The 19454-nt window shown below is 36.2% G+C and overlaps 1 protein-coding gene across 1 annotated transcript; it reads right to left on the bottom strand.

Moving 5' to 3' along the window:
- Window positions 1-9093: 9093 nt before the first annotated feature.
- On the bottom strand, window positions 9094-12920 carry LOC143576392 (DNA N(6)-methyladenine demethylase ALKBH1A-like). The gene is made up of 7 exons (XM_077060494.1): window positions 12806-12920; window positions 12533-12684; window positions 10406-10737; window positions 9723-9861; window positions 9570-9636; window positions 9350-9471; window positions 9094-9248 (listed from the first exon to the last, which is right to left on the bottom strand). Exons 1-7 carry the CDS (start codon window positions 12901-12903, stop codon window positions 9109-9111), a joined length of 1050 nt encoding a protein of 349 aa, XP_076916609.1. The 5' UTR covers window positions 12904-12920; the 3' UTR covers window positions 9094-9108.
- Window positions 12921-19454: the final 6534 nt, after the last annotated feature.

Raw genomic sequence — 19454 nt, 5'->3', positions numbered from 1 at the left:
TTATTATTATTATTAATGGCCAACGACTCCTCTAAATATGTTATCGGCTAAATTCACCACATCGGGATACACTCGCCTTTCGATCCGGGAAAAATCTTCACCTAAAGCCAACGCCCGTGAACACTTACCCGAAAGCATGACGACGATGCAATGAGATAAAACCGTTCAGTTCAAGAATCTAACCAGCAAACGTCACCTACTCAGGGCCAGTCCGAGGGGTGTGCAAGCCACCCCCAGGCTGTGACACGTAAGTTTTGGGGGGTCCAAACTTTTTTATACATATATATGTTTGATATATAAAAGATCTTGAGTTAAATGACATCGTCAATTGGTCGAATCGGTCGTTAATTTTGACATTTAAAAGTGACATGAAAAATAGGTTTGTCGGATAACTTTACCAGAAAGTATTGCACTTTATTTTATAATTAAATTTATTATTTATATACCCACCCCTCTTAGTTTTGTTTTATTTATACTTCACCTTTAACTTTTATTTTAACATACCGTTTAAAATCCTTTAAACAAATTTAAAAAATTGAGTATATATTAAAATAACTATATTAATTTTAATAAATTTTGTATTAATAACTCGTATGAGTATTACATTCATTTTATATTTTTATTATATTTATTGTATAAAATTAATCGTCGTTTATAAAAACTAGCTTATATATTTCGTTATTCGTTAAGACATACGAGCCTTTTTATTTCGGTTCGGTCGAGATATTTAAATCCTTAGAGACGACCCTACACCTACTCACCTATTTTCTCATCTGACGTCGTCGAAACTAAATGATGGTGACATTGTTCAAACACATTTCATATTTTTTATTTTGTTATCTTTTCAAGTAATTTATTTTTGCATGAGTTTAGTTGATTTAATTAGAACCTTTATAATATAAATATATAAAAGTTAACTAAGAAATTGTAAACGAGCTGAGCTCGAGCTTTAAAAATTACTCAAGAGCCGAGCTTGAGCTTTAGAAATAGAGATCGAAATGAGCCAATCTCAAACTCTGTATAAGTTAAATAAACCGTGCTCGGGCTCGGCTTGTTTGCACCCTAGAAGAATAAAAGCACACAATGTTTATGAAACATTTTTACTTTAGTGTGTAAACTCTCTTTAGGTTTGGTTGTTTAAAGTCATCCACATTATTAAAACTGATATCTTTTAAAAGTATTTACATAATGACAACAAGTATGACATCTTGTAACTTATAGATATAACATAGTTGAATATGTGAGTATAAAATGCATATGCTAGTCGCCATCTATATGAGTGACAATGAAAGGGTAGTTAATGTACTACACAAAGGTAACCAAGAGATAACATATCAAGTTTCAACTAACACGAAACATCCTTTACCCGTGTATTTACATATGCAAACACCAGAGGCGATTCATTCTTTTTAAAGGCTAGAAAACCCTGAGACTTCGACTTTCCAAAGGTTGCAAAGTTAAAATTAAGGTCTTTTCATACGTGCATATGGCTAAAACAAATTGGTTTATTGTATTCGAGATTCTAAACAATCAATCAGTGTGTTTCAAAAAGTATAAATCATACACAAAACAATAATCACATTAAACATGTATCTAAATCATCAAATTCATGTCCTATTGATTCAAAAATTCCTACTGCATAAAAAATATTAAATAATAATAATAATAATAATAATAATAAAAGAGACATTTTGACTGAAAAGTCAAAATTGATTTAAGAAAACTAAAAGTAGAAAACAATAATCCTAATTTTGGGCATAAAGGAAACACGATTAATAAGTCCACTAGCCCACTAGGCATAAAATGAAAAGAATAGTTTTATGATTAAATGAAAAGCATGATACAACTAATTCATCATTTTACATAGCAATCTTCATATGCATGGCCAGAAACCTACAAACAATCTATACTCTAATAATAAGTTCAATACATTGTCAGTCAACCCAACGTAATAATTAATACACCTGAAATAACTCAATAAGAAGCTACGACACAATTATAAACAAACACATATTTTTATTTTAACCCTTTTCTATATATATATGTGTGTGTGTGCGCAGTTGTACATGATCAAGAAACTTATATATGATGTTTTTAGAGATGATGAAGGTGTACGAGCATCGGAATGCAAACTAAAAGAATGGGCAAATCCAATTTGTGCATGGGAACAATAGAAGAAAAGTGTGAAGAGTAGTCTAACTCGGATCACATATACTATAGAATGACTAAATCAGATATGTGAAAGTGAACAAGATAAAGCAAAATGGACTGTTGTAGTTTACATTTTTTTGAAATTTGCAATAGATTCTTAGAAAACTCAGCGATAAACGATCTCGAGCTTGCCCTAGATAAAAAAAATGAGGACCTGGTATAGTCTAAAGCCCACCCTTTTTGTTGTTTTTTTCTCTAAACCATTAGACCTACCTTTACACATGAATATATACATTTGCTATGTGATTGTGTGAATAACGTTTGACCATTTGTTAACTTCTCAAGGTGTCATTGCATTTAGCCAACTAGGAACTATAAAGAGTGAATATGAAACCTAAAGTAATGTAAAGGGCTATAGTTGTAGGTACACAAAACATGAAAGTCAATAGTTTAATGGTTGACTTTCTTATAAGATGCAAGAATAACATGACATAGGCTTGTCCATTGGCTTAAATTGTCACCAAAATGCAACATGGACAGAGCTATAGAGTGAAGATAAAATGGTACAACATGGACAGACCAATATTTTAAAAACCGGTTTTTAGCTTGTACTGGATTGAAATATAAAATGGTATAATCGGTTGAACCGAGTTGTACCACGAGGTTTAACCATGTTATATAGTTTACATTGTAATTTCATATAAATATGACTTCAACTTAAAAAATAACCCAAAAGTATATGATTCCGTAATAAAATATAGTCCAAAAGTTAATCCATATACAAAAGCACTCGATTTTCAAAAAATAATCAAAAGTTTACTCGTTTCAATGTTAATCACTAGATTAAAAGTAATTTTCAGAAAATATGGGGCTCAAAATATCAAAAATATCTTGGGCATAAAACCGTTTTGCCGGTTTAAACCGGTATTTTAGAAAAAAAAACTATTGGTTCGATATTCTGGTCGATACAAACCGGCATTTAAAACGTTGAATAAAACCTAAAGTAAGGTAAGGGGTTATTGTTGTAAGTACTCAAAACTTGAAAGTCAATAGTTTAATGGTTGACTTTCTTATAAAATGCAAGAATAACATGAGGTGGGCTTGTTCATTGACTTAAAATTAATTACATGTATTGTTGAGGACCTCAACCTTATCTTGTTTCTAATAGGTGAGATGAATATAATTTTAAAAAGACAAATGATATCTAATTTGTATATTATAGTGTATTAATATACGTAAACATCCTACTTCACAATTGAAAAAAGTGACTAATAATGTACTGATATAACTTTAGTACTATGGGCTTTTGCTAAGTACTACCATTAGTACATACCATCTATAATATAATAAAAGAATAAATGTGTTTCTTACAAACAACCAAAGGTTCTTTTTTTAATCATATATATAACTAGGGGTGTTAACTGGGTTGTGTTCGTGAATCCAACACGAAATCAAAAACTTTGATATGATTCTGAAATCGTGTCAGACATATGAAGCTGCAGCCAGATTTATATAATTTTCTTTTTTAGAAGTTAATTTTCTAAATTACAAGCTTCCAATAAAGAAAAATATAAATCCATATAAAACATAATTATATTTAAACAATAAAACTAAATTTCCAATTCTCTTTTGTATTTTACATTTGGCCATAAATAACCAACCCTTTTAAACTCACATAAACGTATAAGAAAATTATAAAGTTATATCGATCAAACCTTAAATCCGACATATTAAATTTAACACAACTCATTTAGCTAAATATTTTCATGTTTTCACGTGGCGTAAAAAGTTCACGCGTAAATTCAAGGTTAGATGTAGAGAATGTTTGTGATTGAGTTTCAAAACAGCTTATTAACTTATTGGTTTTTCCAAAAAGTCATTTTAAAAAGGTTAGAATTTGTGTCTTACAGAAAACAACTTTTTAACCATTTAAAAAGTTAAAATAAGAAATATTTTGTGATTACCAAACACTTTTTTAACTTATTACTTTTTAAAAAAATCAATAAGCTAGTAAGTTGTTTACAAACTCAATCCCGAAGAAATATTTGTAAAGTTACTAAATTTGGACAAATGTATTCAAGTTTCAACATCTTATTACACAACCAACCAATATGTCATAATAAACTAAAACTTTATGATAGTTAAATCAAGTGTTAATATGCTCTTTGAATAATAGAAACGATTATTGGTTAAAATTTATAAACTAACAATAGTAATTAAATAGTAGAATTACAGCCGCCCAAAAGAGTGACATGTTTGGCTTGTTATTTGCTAGAAGATAAGACCAGGTGTAGTGGCACGTTGTGCCGGACGTTATGGGCTATAACGCGGGGGTACACCGCCCTCCTGCGTCATGTTGAATTTTTTTTTTGCGCATTGTATCTAAAACGCGAGAATGGCACGCGGATCAAAAAAGTTACCGTTGGTTTGGAGCCGTTGGAGTTTTAAAAAAAAAATAATTATATTTATACTATATAAACAAACCAAACTTATATTTTTTAACACATTCCTTCCAATCTACCAATTTACACAAATATTTATATCTTTTACACTAATATTTCTACCATCATGTTTCCAAACAACAACCAAAATATTCTCGGTTTCGGTCAATATGCCCGTCAAGCCAATCAAAATCCACAACCGAAACAATCTACAGCCCCGACGCCAACCGTACCCGTCTCACAAATGTATGACCCGCAAATGGCCGTGTACTTTGCACTTCTACAAAACTCTATGCCAAATGCGGTGCCCGGTTTCCAATCTCTAAAAGCCAATCGACGAGCGAAAATTTTAGAAAAATATAAATGAGTTTTAGTTTTATTAGTATTATTTATGTTTTTTTATTTTAATTTGATGTATTTTTTTAAATGAATCATTATTTAAAAAAAAACAAATAAAATTATAATGACTGGGCGCCACGTGGCGCATAACCCCTGGATGTGGAGAGTTATGACCACAGCCTGTTTTTGTACAAAACCATAACTCTGACTGGACGCCACGTGGCGCATAACCCCTGGATGTGGAGCTTTACGACTATACATGGTGTAATAGATTAGGTAGTTCAAGCAAGGACTACATTAATCATTATTAATGATTTATTCTATAAAATTTAAACTTATGATAGAACCAACATGTTCATGTTTGGTCGGCATCTAACCTTAACAACATGTTACCAAATCATGGCACTCCTTTACCTGCTCTCTATTCTACTTTAAACTATTTCTTCATGTATATTTATTTCAAAATTTAGAAATTGATTAATTATATGAATATATTGGGGTGGGTTACGGTAGAAATGAAATTAACTTACTAATTGTAAATATAACAACCGTAATTAAATTATTATGTATTACTCAACATTTTTTAACTAAAGTAGTTACGCTACAAAAAATAAGTATAATAATAATAATAATCACTTTAATTCAAAATCGTGGAATAATAATTGTTAGTTTAGTTTTAACATAATTACTCTAGTTATTTACATGTTTCCCACATTAAGAAGTGTTGTTTTAACACTGAATATATACATTGTACATCCATTCACGTTTTATACGGAGAGTACTTAAGCAAATCAGGTTTAACATATGTTTTAAAGTCTTGACCAGGAACCGATGATCCTACGGACTAATTGGTCAGATCGATTGAATTAGTTTTAAAATGTGAATGATATCATAGATTCTTAAAAATATGAGAAGTACCAAATATGTGGAAATAAAATATGTTTAAATATTAATCAACCAAACCTAAACAAACTCAAACATTAGTAATTGCAAAAAGGCCTCACGTGCGTCTCACGTGAGGGTATTTAACTGAGTTTTTCTAACCCAGTTAGCGTAAAGGACATAACGTGTAGAAAAAAATGTCTAAAGGACACCGCCTGCAAAGAAACTAACTAAAGGACACGAACCGTAAATTGGCTTTGTTTAAAGGACAAAATTTGTAATTTTGTCTAAAATATATTAGGGATTTCTCACCTCCTATTTATATAAACTAGTTTTTACTCTACGTATTGCTACGGGTTTGAAATATAGATAAAAATAAGTAAATCAGGAATGCACATTCTATTAAGAGACAACTGAATGAACTCGAAATAAACTTTTATTTATTGAAAATTTGAACTTACGAAAAACTGAAAGTTAGTGAATGCGATATAACATCTGATTGGTCAACGCTCACCTCCACCAATCACAATCCAGGACTATTCACGATGAAAAAATGAAAACTATTCAAACAAACTGGTATCAATTCAACATTTACATAAAAAACCGTGTATATCCGTTACGACTCGTTTAACACGTCCACGTAAACCGTTTAACTTGCTAATACACAATCAAAAAAACTATTTACAGTCCGATTTGTAACACATTATATTGTTTGTTTGTAAAAAAACAATGATATCTAAAGTGTGAAAACATGTATTTATTGCAATATACAATTATTGTGTTGCCTATATTCAAAAAGGGGAGACAAGATCTATGCAACCTATTGGTGCCGTAACCTTTTTATTATTTCCAACCTTATAACTGTCAAGAAAACATAATCAAAAGTTGATATTAGTTATTACTACTCATTTCAAAACCTCAATGATTCCACTCATCATTTTCTATTTTTAGCTCAAATCTTGTGTTGTAAGAAAGTATACAAATATCATATGCCTAGATTGCTCTTGTTCAAATAATTTGATGGAATTATTAGTCATGGTCACTCAACTAAAGTTTCTTAACCAGGAGTGGTGATTTTTGTGTATTTTCTTTAGTTAACATATTGGTGATAAACTAAGATGTCAAACTGCAAAAAAACGACAACGTTGGACACTCATGTTAGTTGATATATTTTTTGATCGGCAGACACACATTCACGCCCTAAAATCTACCACATGCTAACTTTATGGGATTTGAATTTGCATCATTTTGGTAGATATACATAATCTAATGCCGCAAAGCAGAGAGCATATATATGTGAAATTGCAAAACAAACGACAACGTTAAATACTCATGTTAAATAAAATGAATGGCAAACACACACACACAAGCGCACACTCTAAAATCTACTCATAAAATCCACCGAATGCTCACTTTATGGGAATTGAACCAACACAACTTTGATGGGGATAAATACATGATGTCAGTACACAAAGAGGCTATCGCCAGATACTCATGTTGAATAAAGAGACCGTTTCATACATAGCCCTAAAACGTAATGTCAAATAATCCCCTTAAAAATAGCTTTAATGTCATTTTTATCCACTTTGGTCTCTGGCCTCTCCTTACACTCTACTTTCTAACTTACAAATTTTGAGAGAATGGTTTAAATGTAAAAATTATGTAAAAACCTGTATTTGTTTTCATGATTTTGCAAACTGTATATATTATTATGTTATACCAAGTATATTTTTTCCTTTTACTACAAAATATACACTAAGCCACTAAGGCCACCCACAATGGGTCAGTTTTAGGAAATGGTTTTGGGTGTTTTTGACACCTCAAAATGTTATGGTAAAAGCCTAATTCAGGCCTTTTAGTGGGCCTGTGTAATCACTAGAAAAGTAGAACATGTAAAATCAAATTTGGTTAAAATATATTAGACCCAGCCCACATGTTACAGATAATTTCCAACCCAATAAACAAGCCCAGTCCATTGAAAATTCACATTTGATGATAAACGAGTAAAAAATACCTAATACATTTAACAAATAAAACTAAGAGGTTGTTTGGAACCCACCACCACCTGAGGGCTGAGGCTCAATTCAGCATGTTATAAATCTGATTAATTCAAAGCTTTCCTTTTAGTAAACCAAGCACACTTTGACGCTAACCGATTCAAAGGTAGTCTTCTGATGGAATCATTAAACTTTTACAAAACAATCTCGGAGTAAGCAACCATTCAAGTTCCAATCAAAATAGGAAATTGCATGTTTGATATTATCATGATCAACTTTGACTTTCACGAATAGTTGACTTTGACTCTTGTTTGACCAACTTTAATATACAACTTAATCTTATAGATTAATTCACTCTATTAACTAACTTCATGTATTTTACCATATCAAGCTTATATAGACAGCCAAAAAAAACCCCACTAACCCCACATAACACCTTGTTTTAGCCAAAATCCTCTATCAACAACTAAAACATTTATAAGCTTTAGCGTAATTTCATTCAATATTGAGTTTCTCTTCGGCTTCTCATAAATATTTATTCATTCGTTAAGTCACATTGACATAAAGGTGTGCATGGGTCGGTTTGGGTTCAAACCACAATCGGCATTTTAGCCTAAAGAAATCGTTTGGTTTAAATCTTCTGTTTGTTTATGCTTTGGTTTTCGGTTTTACATTAGGTTTTTAAATGTTTGAGCCTGATAAAAAAATAGCCATCTGCATTGAATTTAGGCCCGAAAACTTTTGTGCCACACTGCCACGGTATTTGTTAGCCACTAATTAATAGATTTAGGCCTAAAACTTTTTGGCCTGCATAATGAGTTAGGTATATAAATCTGATACACAAACGTTCAAACAAGTTCGGTGTGATTTAGCTCCTAGGCTCAGCTTGGTTTGGTTCCAGTTGTGGAACGAGGTATAACGAACCATAACATAATTTTCAACTATTTAAGAAACAAAAAAGTCATTTGTTATGTTGGTTCAGTTACTTGGGTTTCAATTCGGTTAATAAGTTTTTTTTTGCATATACCTAAAAATTTCATCCAAACATCTAATATCGAATAAGATATCATTTAAATCGGAAAAAATAACATACATGATTTTGTTGACAGCCATTTTTTCTAACTTTTGTTCCTACGAACGAAAATAAAAGAACATAATACAAAACAAAATACATAAATTGCAAGAGTCAAAAATGAAAATATTTAAGTTATATCATAAACTGTAATGAATAGCAAAAAAAACCATGAAACTATGGCGACTTCTCTAAACTACTTTTATCGGTTTAACTAAATAATAAATCAGAAAACTTGCCTTATATTGATGTTTATTCTTGAAGTTTTAATATAATCCAAGTAAAAAATATCATCTTCATCTGACAACTGCTTTTCTAAACACCCGATCTCTGCGTGTTCTGTATCCGTGAAAATCCTAGGCACGCCTGCAAAACAAAATCAAAAAAGGAATTTAGAATGTTGAAAATAAAAATAACCATAAAAAGGAAAAAGAAAAAGAAAAATAAAAATAATATTATGTACCGACCGTGAAAACGCCCCCTTGCTTCCCCAGACATTAACACAATATCGCCACTACGGAGGAACATTGCTAACGGTTCGTCATTTCTGGATTTCCCTCCAAGAAGAAAAATAGCTTTGCATCCCAAACTAGATTTAAAAAAAATTAACATTCATAATGTCGGTAACCAACATATATTATATGACAAAATTATTGATCTTTTTATTCAATATACACTGATACCGACCTCATGCTTACGATAGGTTTACTCCAATCTGCCTCCATGTCATCAAGGTGACCACCGAGCATATCACCTGAGATATTAGAAGATTAATATAGTATTTATAACGTGTTTGAATACGTATTCTCAAAGTGATTATGTGATATTGAATAATAGTACCTGACCCGAAGTAATTAACAATTGCAGCTTCTGGTTGAAATTCTTCTCCAACTGCCATGGCAGGTGCAGCCATTTTCTTAGCCAGTTGACAAAGTGCGTCCGGAATTTTGTTGTGTGGGAGAGAAACATTATAACTCCTCTACAAAAAAAATATAAATGTCGGCAAACTTAAGTTAATCAACAAAGTATAAGCAAATACAAACTAGGGATGTTAAATTCTTACACGACCCAAAAACACGACAAGAACCTAACAAGAAATTCACGGGTTTGGGTTTGGTATAAACGGTTTCGGGTTGGACCCATTTATCCCTTTTTATTTTTGTACTTTATTTTTTTTTTAAATGTGTATTAAATTTAAAATTAAACTGGTTGGGTATTTTATACCAAAATTTAAAGGTAAAAAGAAAATTCACACTAGATTTTATAATTGGAATGTAAATTTTTACATAAATTAGCAATTTTTTTTGGTAAAAATGTAGATTTAAAGTATTGATATGTGAAAACAAAAAATAAAACAAATTGCATTCAGGTAAAACGCGTCGTGTTCGGGTTATCCTTAGAATATGCGTGTCATGTACGGGTTTACGTCTATGACACGATTTTCGGGTTTGGAACATGTTGGACCCCAACCCGTGAATATGACCCGTTTAACAGTTACGAACCAATGGTACACAAAAGTTCACCTTTGACCAGTCAAACTGCAGACCGAGAGTGCTCCATCTTAACTTCCTTAGCAAGACAGATGCTGAAACCGGTTTACAATTATCTCCATTATCCGATGAATCAAGTTCTTCGGAACTAGCCCACTTATGATTATGAAAGGTGGCATCATCAGCAACTGAATCTTCTTTAACTAACACTTGTCCATTTTTTGCAGCATTGAACAGATCATGTATGCCTCCATAAACAGCATTGTGATTTGTTCTGTTTGGAGGTTGCGGGAAACTCACTAAGCTCTCTTTGATCCATCTGCATTGTTCCTCAATACTCAATGCTGCAGGGATGAAATAAAAACCTGCAATCGAGATTCTAGACCACGTAATAAGCACAAATACTCCACATTACAAACGCATCACCGGTCGGTTTGCTGCATATAACAATTTCATCTAGGCTTGTAAATATATCGCACGAACACGAAAGAAGCATGTCCATGTTCGTTCATTTAACTTTAACCGAACAAATTATGGACACAAACAGTTAAACAAACAGGGTGTACTTGTTTGCGTTCATTTGTTAAGAAAATGATTATGTTTGTGTTTGTTTATGTTCGTTCGTCAATACTATAAACATAGATGAAAGAGCATGAAAATATAACTGAGTGTAGAGGTGTAAACGAGCCAAAACGCTCCTGAGTTCGGCTCATGAATATGCCTAACTGAGCCGAGCTTAAACAAGCTCGAAAGCTTGTTTAATAAACGAGACTGGGGTTTACTTAAGGAGCTTGAGAGCATATAATTTTATTTAATATACATATCTTTAATAACTATTATATATAAAGTTATGAGAAAAATAACTACAAAATATATTATGTGATATATAAAACTATAACTTGAAATATATTTTAAAAATATTATTTAATAGATAAAAAACGAGTTAAGCCCAAGCCGAGCTTGACAAAGCTTACCATGAAGTACTGCAGATAAGCTTCTAGCAGGCAAGTAATCCGAAACCAGAAATATCTGAGAGCCCGACTGCCCAAGCTCGGTTCGTTTCGAGCTCTACTTCTAATGGCCGAGCTCGGCTCGTAAGTAGTTTGTCAAGCTCGAGCTCGGCATGGGCTTGACTCTTTTTTTTATTTTTAAATAATTTTTGTTTACTCATAATTTTTTATAAATATATGTCTAAGTTACAGTTTTATATATAACATAAAAAAAGTAACAATTATTTTAAAATCAGGTTAAAATTATAATTAGTAGATCACCGTTTGTAGCAAACGATTCTGAAAGACCTTAAGCAAACATAAACTAAGGAACGTAAATGAACCATAGTTATTATAAGCCCTCACTTCTTGCGCCTAGATCCATTTTTCAGGTGAGGCTCCATAAATACACTTCTAATGCCTAGGCTAGAGCTTCGGCAATGTCTATGCCAAGAACATGAGAACATAAAAGCCGAGCAAAAGAAACACAAGGGGTGCTATTGTAGCTTAGATCTAGGAGAAGTCAAAGGCATTATATTGATACATTTTGTTATTCAAGTTTTGAAACTACATTTGAATCTTGACTAGGGGTGCAAACGAGCCGAGCTGCTCGCGAACTACTCAAGATCAGCTCGAGAAAAAGCTCAATCGAGCCCAAGCTTCACTTATCGAGCTCAAGCCGCCTCGCGAGCCTAAACCATTTATATAACTTTTTAATATATATATTTAATAACTATTAATTAATATATATAATGTTATGAGAAAATAACAAAATAATATATATAATTTTATACATAAATTATAATTGAAAAAAAAATTCATAAAAGTAATTATAAACATATAAAAACTAATAGCCGAGCCAAGCTCGAGCTTGAAAATCCACTCACGTGCCAAACTCGAACTTTGAAAATAGAGCTCCGGCTTGTTTGAACAGTAATCTTGACTATTTTAGAACTTTTTATACTAACTAGATGAAATTAAATGTCATATATTATTTTTTTTTAAATAGTATTTATATTCTTCATATACATATTATATTTTCAATTTTTCATTCGCCTATGCGCTGCGCCTGACGCATCTAATAACTATAAAATGAAACATTACTGAGCTAACATAAACATAAACAGACGTTCACGAACATAAACTAAATAATAAAATCATCTCAACACACCAGGACAGTCATCCAAGCCGAAAACCGGCTTATCGAACCGATTCTCCACCTTCGAAACTCCCGAACGAATATCACCGGTTCTCGCAAACGAATCCGAAACCGATCTGAAATCGATCACCTCCGATAGATCTACCGGTCTCGGTAGCTTCTTCCTAACATATAATTAAAACATCATTACACAATAATAATAATAATAACAACAACAATATAATAATAATAATAATAATAATAATAATAATATGATTAGTGGATAAGAAACAAGTAATTGCTTACTTTTTTGAAGTGGAATCGTAATATAATTTGTACTTCTTCTCGGTTTTACGGAAGGCAGTTCGGTCTGGATCGTCGGGTACGGTATCGGATCCGTACATTTGAAGTGGTTTGAATTTGAGTTAATAATAATTTGGGGATTGAAGAGGTAAGTCCTGCAAAGCCCGGTTGGACCCGCAAGACACACCTTGAAGAGGTACGTCTGCGCAAAGACCAGCTGGTTCCGCAGGACCCACCATGCTCAGAGATGAAGACCTTACACGCAGTAAGCCAGCTGTTCCCGCAGGAAAGCCTCCCTTGGTACAGTACCCTACCTGTTCCCGCAGCTGTTGGTACAAGCCAAGAAGGAAGGCTACCCGCACTAACAGTAAGGCTACAGGCATAAGGCACTAACTCATATTTCAGCAATGTCACCTGAGGAAAGAATGAGCAAGGCGGGAATATTCCCGCCTAAAAGAGCTAGTCTGTACGCTTCTGGAAGATCTTTTGTACTATACCTGCCAAGGTATGGACAAAATAGACAAGATCTGACAAAAGCAGCCCATGAACTAATCACAGGGTGACAACTCACCGACAATAGTACGAGGAGGAGCACGCTCCAGTACAAAATGTCACTATCAGCCGCTGCCTACCCACCAACTCCCATCGTGGCACGTACGTAGCCCGTAGTTGGTGGAAAAGGAATATTATATACAGCTGGCCGTACCTGCTTGGAAACCTACCTTCGGCTATAAATACTCCAACACCTTGGAACGGTATCATCATCTTATCTTCTCTAGCTATTTCTCTCAATATACACTTATATTCAGTGCAATCTAGTCTGATTCTCACGCCGGAGGGTGGTCACAAGGAGGAACCCCCCCCCCCCTTCTCAGTGACGAGCTCACGGTGTCTGTTTTGCAGGTCGAGAAGAACAACCATCTTTGCCAGACCTAACCCTCGTGGGAAACATCTACTTAACCCTAAAATTATCCGTAATCTGCCGGGGACATTTAGTGTTTCTTCAGGGATTTAGGAATTAGGGTTTATGATTTGGATTTTGGGAATTTGGTTTGTGTTCATGTTACCAAATGTATCACTAAAACTAGAAGGGTAAAATTGTCTTTTCATAATAAAATGAAGGGAAAATCTCCAAAATGTATATTATATCATTTTTTTAACGGCTAACAAATCCTTAAAGTGAGTTAATGACGAAAATCATTACATCAGGATACACTTGTTTTCTAACAAGGTAAAACCATTATCTAAGCCGTCGACGTCAGTGACTACTTCCTCGAAGCCATGAGAGTATGGTGTGATAAAATTTGTTCAAGTCAAGGATTGAACTAGTGATCACTGCCTACTCACAATTAATATCATTAGATATCACATATAAACATCGGATTTCACGGGTAAAACTGTAAGATCTCACAGATTATGTTGTCGGATCTCACAGGTAACAATGTCGAATCTCACAGATAAATCGTCGGATTTCACAAATTGTACAGTCGAATCTCACATATATTGTCAAATCTCATAATATAACCTGGTGGATCTCACAAATAATACCGTCTAATCTCACATATTGTACAGTCGGATCTCACATATAATATCGTCGAATCTCACAAATAATAATGTGTGTTCTCACATATTATACCGCCAGATCTCACAATTAGCACTAGAAGATCTTACGATATATATCACAGATCTCACTTATAATGATGTCGCCTCACAATAAATATTGTCGGACACAAGATAGTAACATCATCTCACAACAAATAGTATTGACGGTTTATGTGCCACGTGACATAATATAACTTTTTAAAAAAAGACAACGTCTTACAATACAAACATGACGGGTCTAACAATTTCAGGGAAAAAAACATTTTGGTAACTTGTTAATTCAAAGTCAATTAATAAACTTCCTGCAAAGTCTCTTATCCATTCTTTGGCGCGAAAATGTTCATCAACCGTTAGAAAAAACATTGATCAAAATATCATAATTTTGCTAAAAAAAATCCATTGTAAAATGGCGCGTAGGTCGTTAATCGAAGCTCTAATTCTCAACAAGACATGTCGAATCTCGCTTGATCGCACGTCTGTTCAAACACCTATATTAAATTCGACATGTAGGCGCAGAATCATCAACAACAATAAATATTTCTGTTCGGGAAGACGAATTGATAATTCGAGTAACCGTGTTTGTGAAAAAAATGTAGAGAATATGAAGACTATATCAGGTCATGACTCATGACATTTAAGTTTTTAACCATAGGTTTAAATTTTAATATGATTGCTCAAATGTTTGTGTTTGTTGTTCCTTAATTTTATGTATACATATATTTTGTTTCAGACACAAATAATAATAATAACATGGTGTATGGAAGTACAGCGATTGATGGTTCAACCAGTGAGTGGCTCACTCTTAATGAAAAGGTACCAATAGTTATAGGGATGTAAATGAACTGAACATTCAGCGAACTGTTAGGTGAAAAGTTTGTTTATATATGTTTGTTTAATAAACCAGGAATTTCGTTTGGTTAGTTAATTAAGTGAACGAACATGAACAAGAAAGTTTGTTCGATATGTGTTCGTATATGTTCATTATGTTTGTTTGTTCATTAAAGGTATTTAATATTTTTTAATGACTTTCTTAATCTTATCATACTTTTTTAATGACCTTCTCAGTGACGAGCTCACGGTGTCTGTTTTGCAGGTCGAGAAGAACAACCATCTTTGCCAGACCTAACCCTCGTGGGAAACATCTACTTAACCCTAAGATTATCCGTAATCTGCCGGGGACATTTAGTGTTTCTTCATTGGCGCCATCCGTGCATTAAGCTAGAACTAATTCTTTTTCTCAGTTTTTTCAAACTTCTGGAAAGATGGTTAAGGTTACTCCGATGCCAAGGCCACCGAGTGACCAAGAAACTCCGGTAACCACAACCCCAGCTACTGGGGGGAACACCGGTGAATACACGGTTTTTACGAACACTACCCCAGCTACCCAAGCCGGGGCAAGTACAGTAAACAATCCTCCCCTGGAATTCATTGATACCCAGGTGGAGAAGCAACAAACGAGGCTTCCCCGCCAAACACTATATCAAGTTAAAGCTTGGGCGGAAGCACGTCAGAAAGAATTCCAAGCTGAGTTGGATGAACGTTTACGTTCACTCCAACAGGCCAACGACGAATTCGGAAGCACTCGACAACAGCTCAACATAAGCAATGATTGCGAGTATTCGGATGACGATTGGGAAGAATCTGACAGTGACGCAAACCCTCGTCATAAGGCGAAAGGGAAGCGTAAAGAAGCAGACTTCCGCTCGAAAAGAAGTTTTGGAGAAACTTTCAAGCCAAAGAGCACGGGGGGAAACCCACGTGACTTCTCCAAAACTTTCAGACCGACTGTTGCAAATGCGGGAACGTCCAAGTTTGCAAGAGACATTGCGGAAGCAATCGCTCCAAAGAGTGCCAAACAGATGTCCAACATAGGCACTTACGACGGTGTATCTGACCCGGACGATCACTTGAACAGATTTATAGCAGGGGCAACCGTCAGCAATTGGACGGAACCCACATGGTGCTACATATTCCAGATGACGCTCATCGGGGCATCCAGAGCGTGGTTTGATCGTCTACCGGTCCACCACATCTATGATTGGGCAGACTTCCAGCACAAGTTCAGCCAGCACTTCAGTCAACAAAGAAAATATACTGAAGAGCAGTGGACGATCCTCAACTACGTCAGAGAGGAAGACGAATCTTTGCTAGACTTCATCACTCGCTTCAACTCAAAGAAGCTAAGTCTGGGCACCATCAGTGAAGATCTTGTTCGCGCCGCTTTCATCCAGGGCGCTGAGTACCCAGAGCTTATCCGCACGTTGACGGGTAAAGATGGCATGCCATCCACGTGGGATGCCATCATGACGGCAGCTAAACGCTTTGCCGAGACGGAGAAGCAACTGGGTAGAAATCTTCCCCAGAGCACAAACCTCTACACGCAGAGGACAAGAGAAAATAACGTCCGTACCGCCCGACAAAATAAGAAGAGGAAGCTTGGTATTTAGCAGTCAAGGATAAACTTTGACACCTCATCCAGCTCTCGCCCTCTCTTAGGCGGAAGGGACAACACGCACTCATCAAACAGGAATCCCAGATGGACGCCACTCACCAAAAGCGTCACCGAGATATTTGCCACCGAGAAACTCCCATGGCCAAAGGCTCCAATAATCCGACAGCGTCATAACGCTGATCAGAGCAAATCCTGTGACTTCCACGGGACCAAAGGCCACACCACAGAGGAATGTACATCTTTGAAGGATATTGTCGAAACATTTGTCAAAGATGGAAAACTTACACACCTCGTGGCGTCGATCAAGAACGGAGGGAGGAACGACAATCGGTACAAGGGCAACGGACGAAAGCCCGTCGACATCAGCATTCACATGGTTCATGGCAGCGTCAGAGGAAGAAAACGACGAACAACAGAGCCGAGTGCATGGAAGGAAGCTGAAGTGCGCTTCCCGCGTGTGCCAGGGGGGCCCAACAAAGAAGGCCCCATAGTCATTAAAAGCCAGCTAGGGTACTACATCACCTCCCGCACTCTTGCTGATAACGGCGCTTCGTCAACGGTCATGTATAGGCAGTTCTTCGACAAGCTAGACGGCGAAGACAAAGAACGCCTAGAAACGGTTTACGCCTCGATGGAAGGGTTTGACGGCAGCACAAACACCCCCTTGGGTATCCTATCTTTCCCCGTCACTCTCATGGACGAGAAATACTCCCGCACAGAAGACGTGGACTTCGTCGTAATGAGGAAGCCACACCACACATACGACATTCTCTTCGGGAGAGATGGGATGGCAAGATTTAATGCCGTGGTGTCTTCTGTCCATGGCATGATGGGATGGCCAACAGCTGAGGGTGTCGCGATGATCACGGGTATTCCCCAGGTATGCATCGCATCTGTCTCATCTAAACCCAAACCAAAGATGGCTAAACCGACCATTACCGAGCCAGAAGAATGGGCCTTCAATGGCAAATACCCTGACCAGGCCGTCACCATTGGCCCAACAATCACTAATCCCACACGCACCTTACTCAAACGCTTATTGCAAAAAAATGCTGACATCTTCGCGTGGACACCAGCTGACATGACTGGTGTACCCCGAAGTAAGGCGGAGCATAAGCTCAAATGTGACCCGGCTTTTACGCCAGTCATACAAAAGCGTCGCGTAATGGGTGCGGAACAGGCTAACGCGTGTAGAACCCAAGTCAAGGAACTCCTTGACGCAGGCATCGTACGCGTTAGTAAATATCAAACATGGGTTGCAAATCCCGTCATGGTACCGAAATCCAACAAACAATGACGCATGTGCATAGACTTCAAAGACCTAAACAAAGCATGCCCCAATGATTGTTACCCGTTACCCGAAATTGACCTTAAGGTAGATTCGTTAGCACTGTTTCGCCTTAAATGCTTCCTTGATGCGTATAAGGGATACCATCAAATCCACATGGCCGTTGACGATCAGGACAAAACCGCATTTCGGACGCTCGATGGCACATTTTGTTATCAAATGATGCCATTCGGACTTAAGAATGCCGGGTCCACATACCAACGCCTGATGGACAAAGAGTTCCATGCCCAAATCGGGAGGAACTTAGAAGTTTACATGGATGACTTGGTCATTAAAAGCCTTGAGCCAGAAGCGATGTTGAAAGACATCGAAGAAACTTTCAACACGCTCAGACGGATAAACATGAAGCTCAACCCGAGCAAGTGTTCATTTGGGATGGAAGAAGGGAAGTTCTTAGGAGTCATCGTCACCAAAGATGGCTTCAGAGCGAACCCTGAAAAGGTCGAAGCCATTATGAAAATGGAATCACCTACTACCATCAAACAGGCTCAGACACTGAATGGACGACTAGTCGCACTTAACCGCTTTTTGGCAAACCATGCGGATAGGTCGTTCCCATTCGTGTCAACATTTAGAAACTGCTTAAAGAAAACGCACTTCCGCTGGACACCAGAAGCGGAAGCAGCTTTTCAAGAGATTCAGTCACGCTTGATCGAACTCCCAACACTCACAGCACCAGAAGTGGGGGAGGAATTAATTCTCTACCTCTCCGCCACAGACAGAGCAACGGGGCAGTCTTACTAGTAGAACGAAAAGGCATCCAGATGCCCATCTACTATGTTAGCCGCGTTTTAACAGACGTAGAAACCCGGTACTCTACCCTGGAAAAATTAGTCTTGGCGCTTGTACAGGCTTCACGCAGGCTAAGACGATATTTCCAAGGCCACCCAATCATCATTCTCACCAACTTCAAACTTGCAAACGTTCTAGGCAAACCCGAGTTGTCAGGGCGCCTAGCCAAATGGGCAATTGAATTGGGAGAATACGCGATAAAGTACAAGCCAAGACCAGCCATAAAAGGCCAGGTCTTGGCCGACTTTATCGCAGAAGTCCCCGCTTCGCGGGAAAAATAGTGCCAGGAAGAGGCTCAACCCTCTCCAGCACAGGACATTGATGATGTCTGGCGACTCTATAGTGATGGAGCAGCCAACAACGAGGGTTCAGGCGCAGGGTTGAAACTAACTAACCCAGCAGGCCAAGAGTACACTTACGCTATTCGGCTGGATTTCCCAAGTACGAATAACGAAGCG

The sequence above is a fragment of the Bidens hawaiensis genome, unplaced genomic scaffold, assembly GCF_021521415.1.
Source record: "Bidens hawaiensis isolate Kalapana, Puna unplaced genomic scaffold, B.hawaiensis_p1.1 tig00028088_1, whole genome shotgun sequence".
NCBI classification, from domain to species: domain Eukaryota; kingdom Viridiplantae; phylum Streptophyta; class Magnoliopsida; order Asterales; family Asteraceae; genus Bidens; species Bidens hawaiensis.
The sequence above is the reverse complement of the archived record's forward strand: the minus strand, read 5'-3'. Positions and strand labels throughout refer to the sequence as shown.

Excerpts from the sequence above, each read along its gene's own strand:
- LOC143576392 (XM_077060494.1), bottom strand. The coding sequence starts at position 12,903 with ATGTACGGATCCGATACCGTACCCGACGATCCAGACCGAACTGCCTTC. Across the intron at positions 9,472-9,569 it reads AAACCTATCGTAAGCATGAG|TTTGGGATGCAAAGCTATTT; the intron begins GTCGGTATCAGT and ends TTTTAAATCTAG. Across the intron at positions 9,249-9,349 it reads AGCAAGGGGGCGTTTTCACG|GCGTGCCTAGGATTTTCACG; the intron begins GTCGGTACATAA and ends TTTGTTTTGCAG.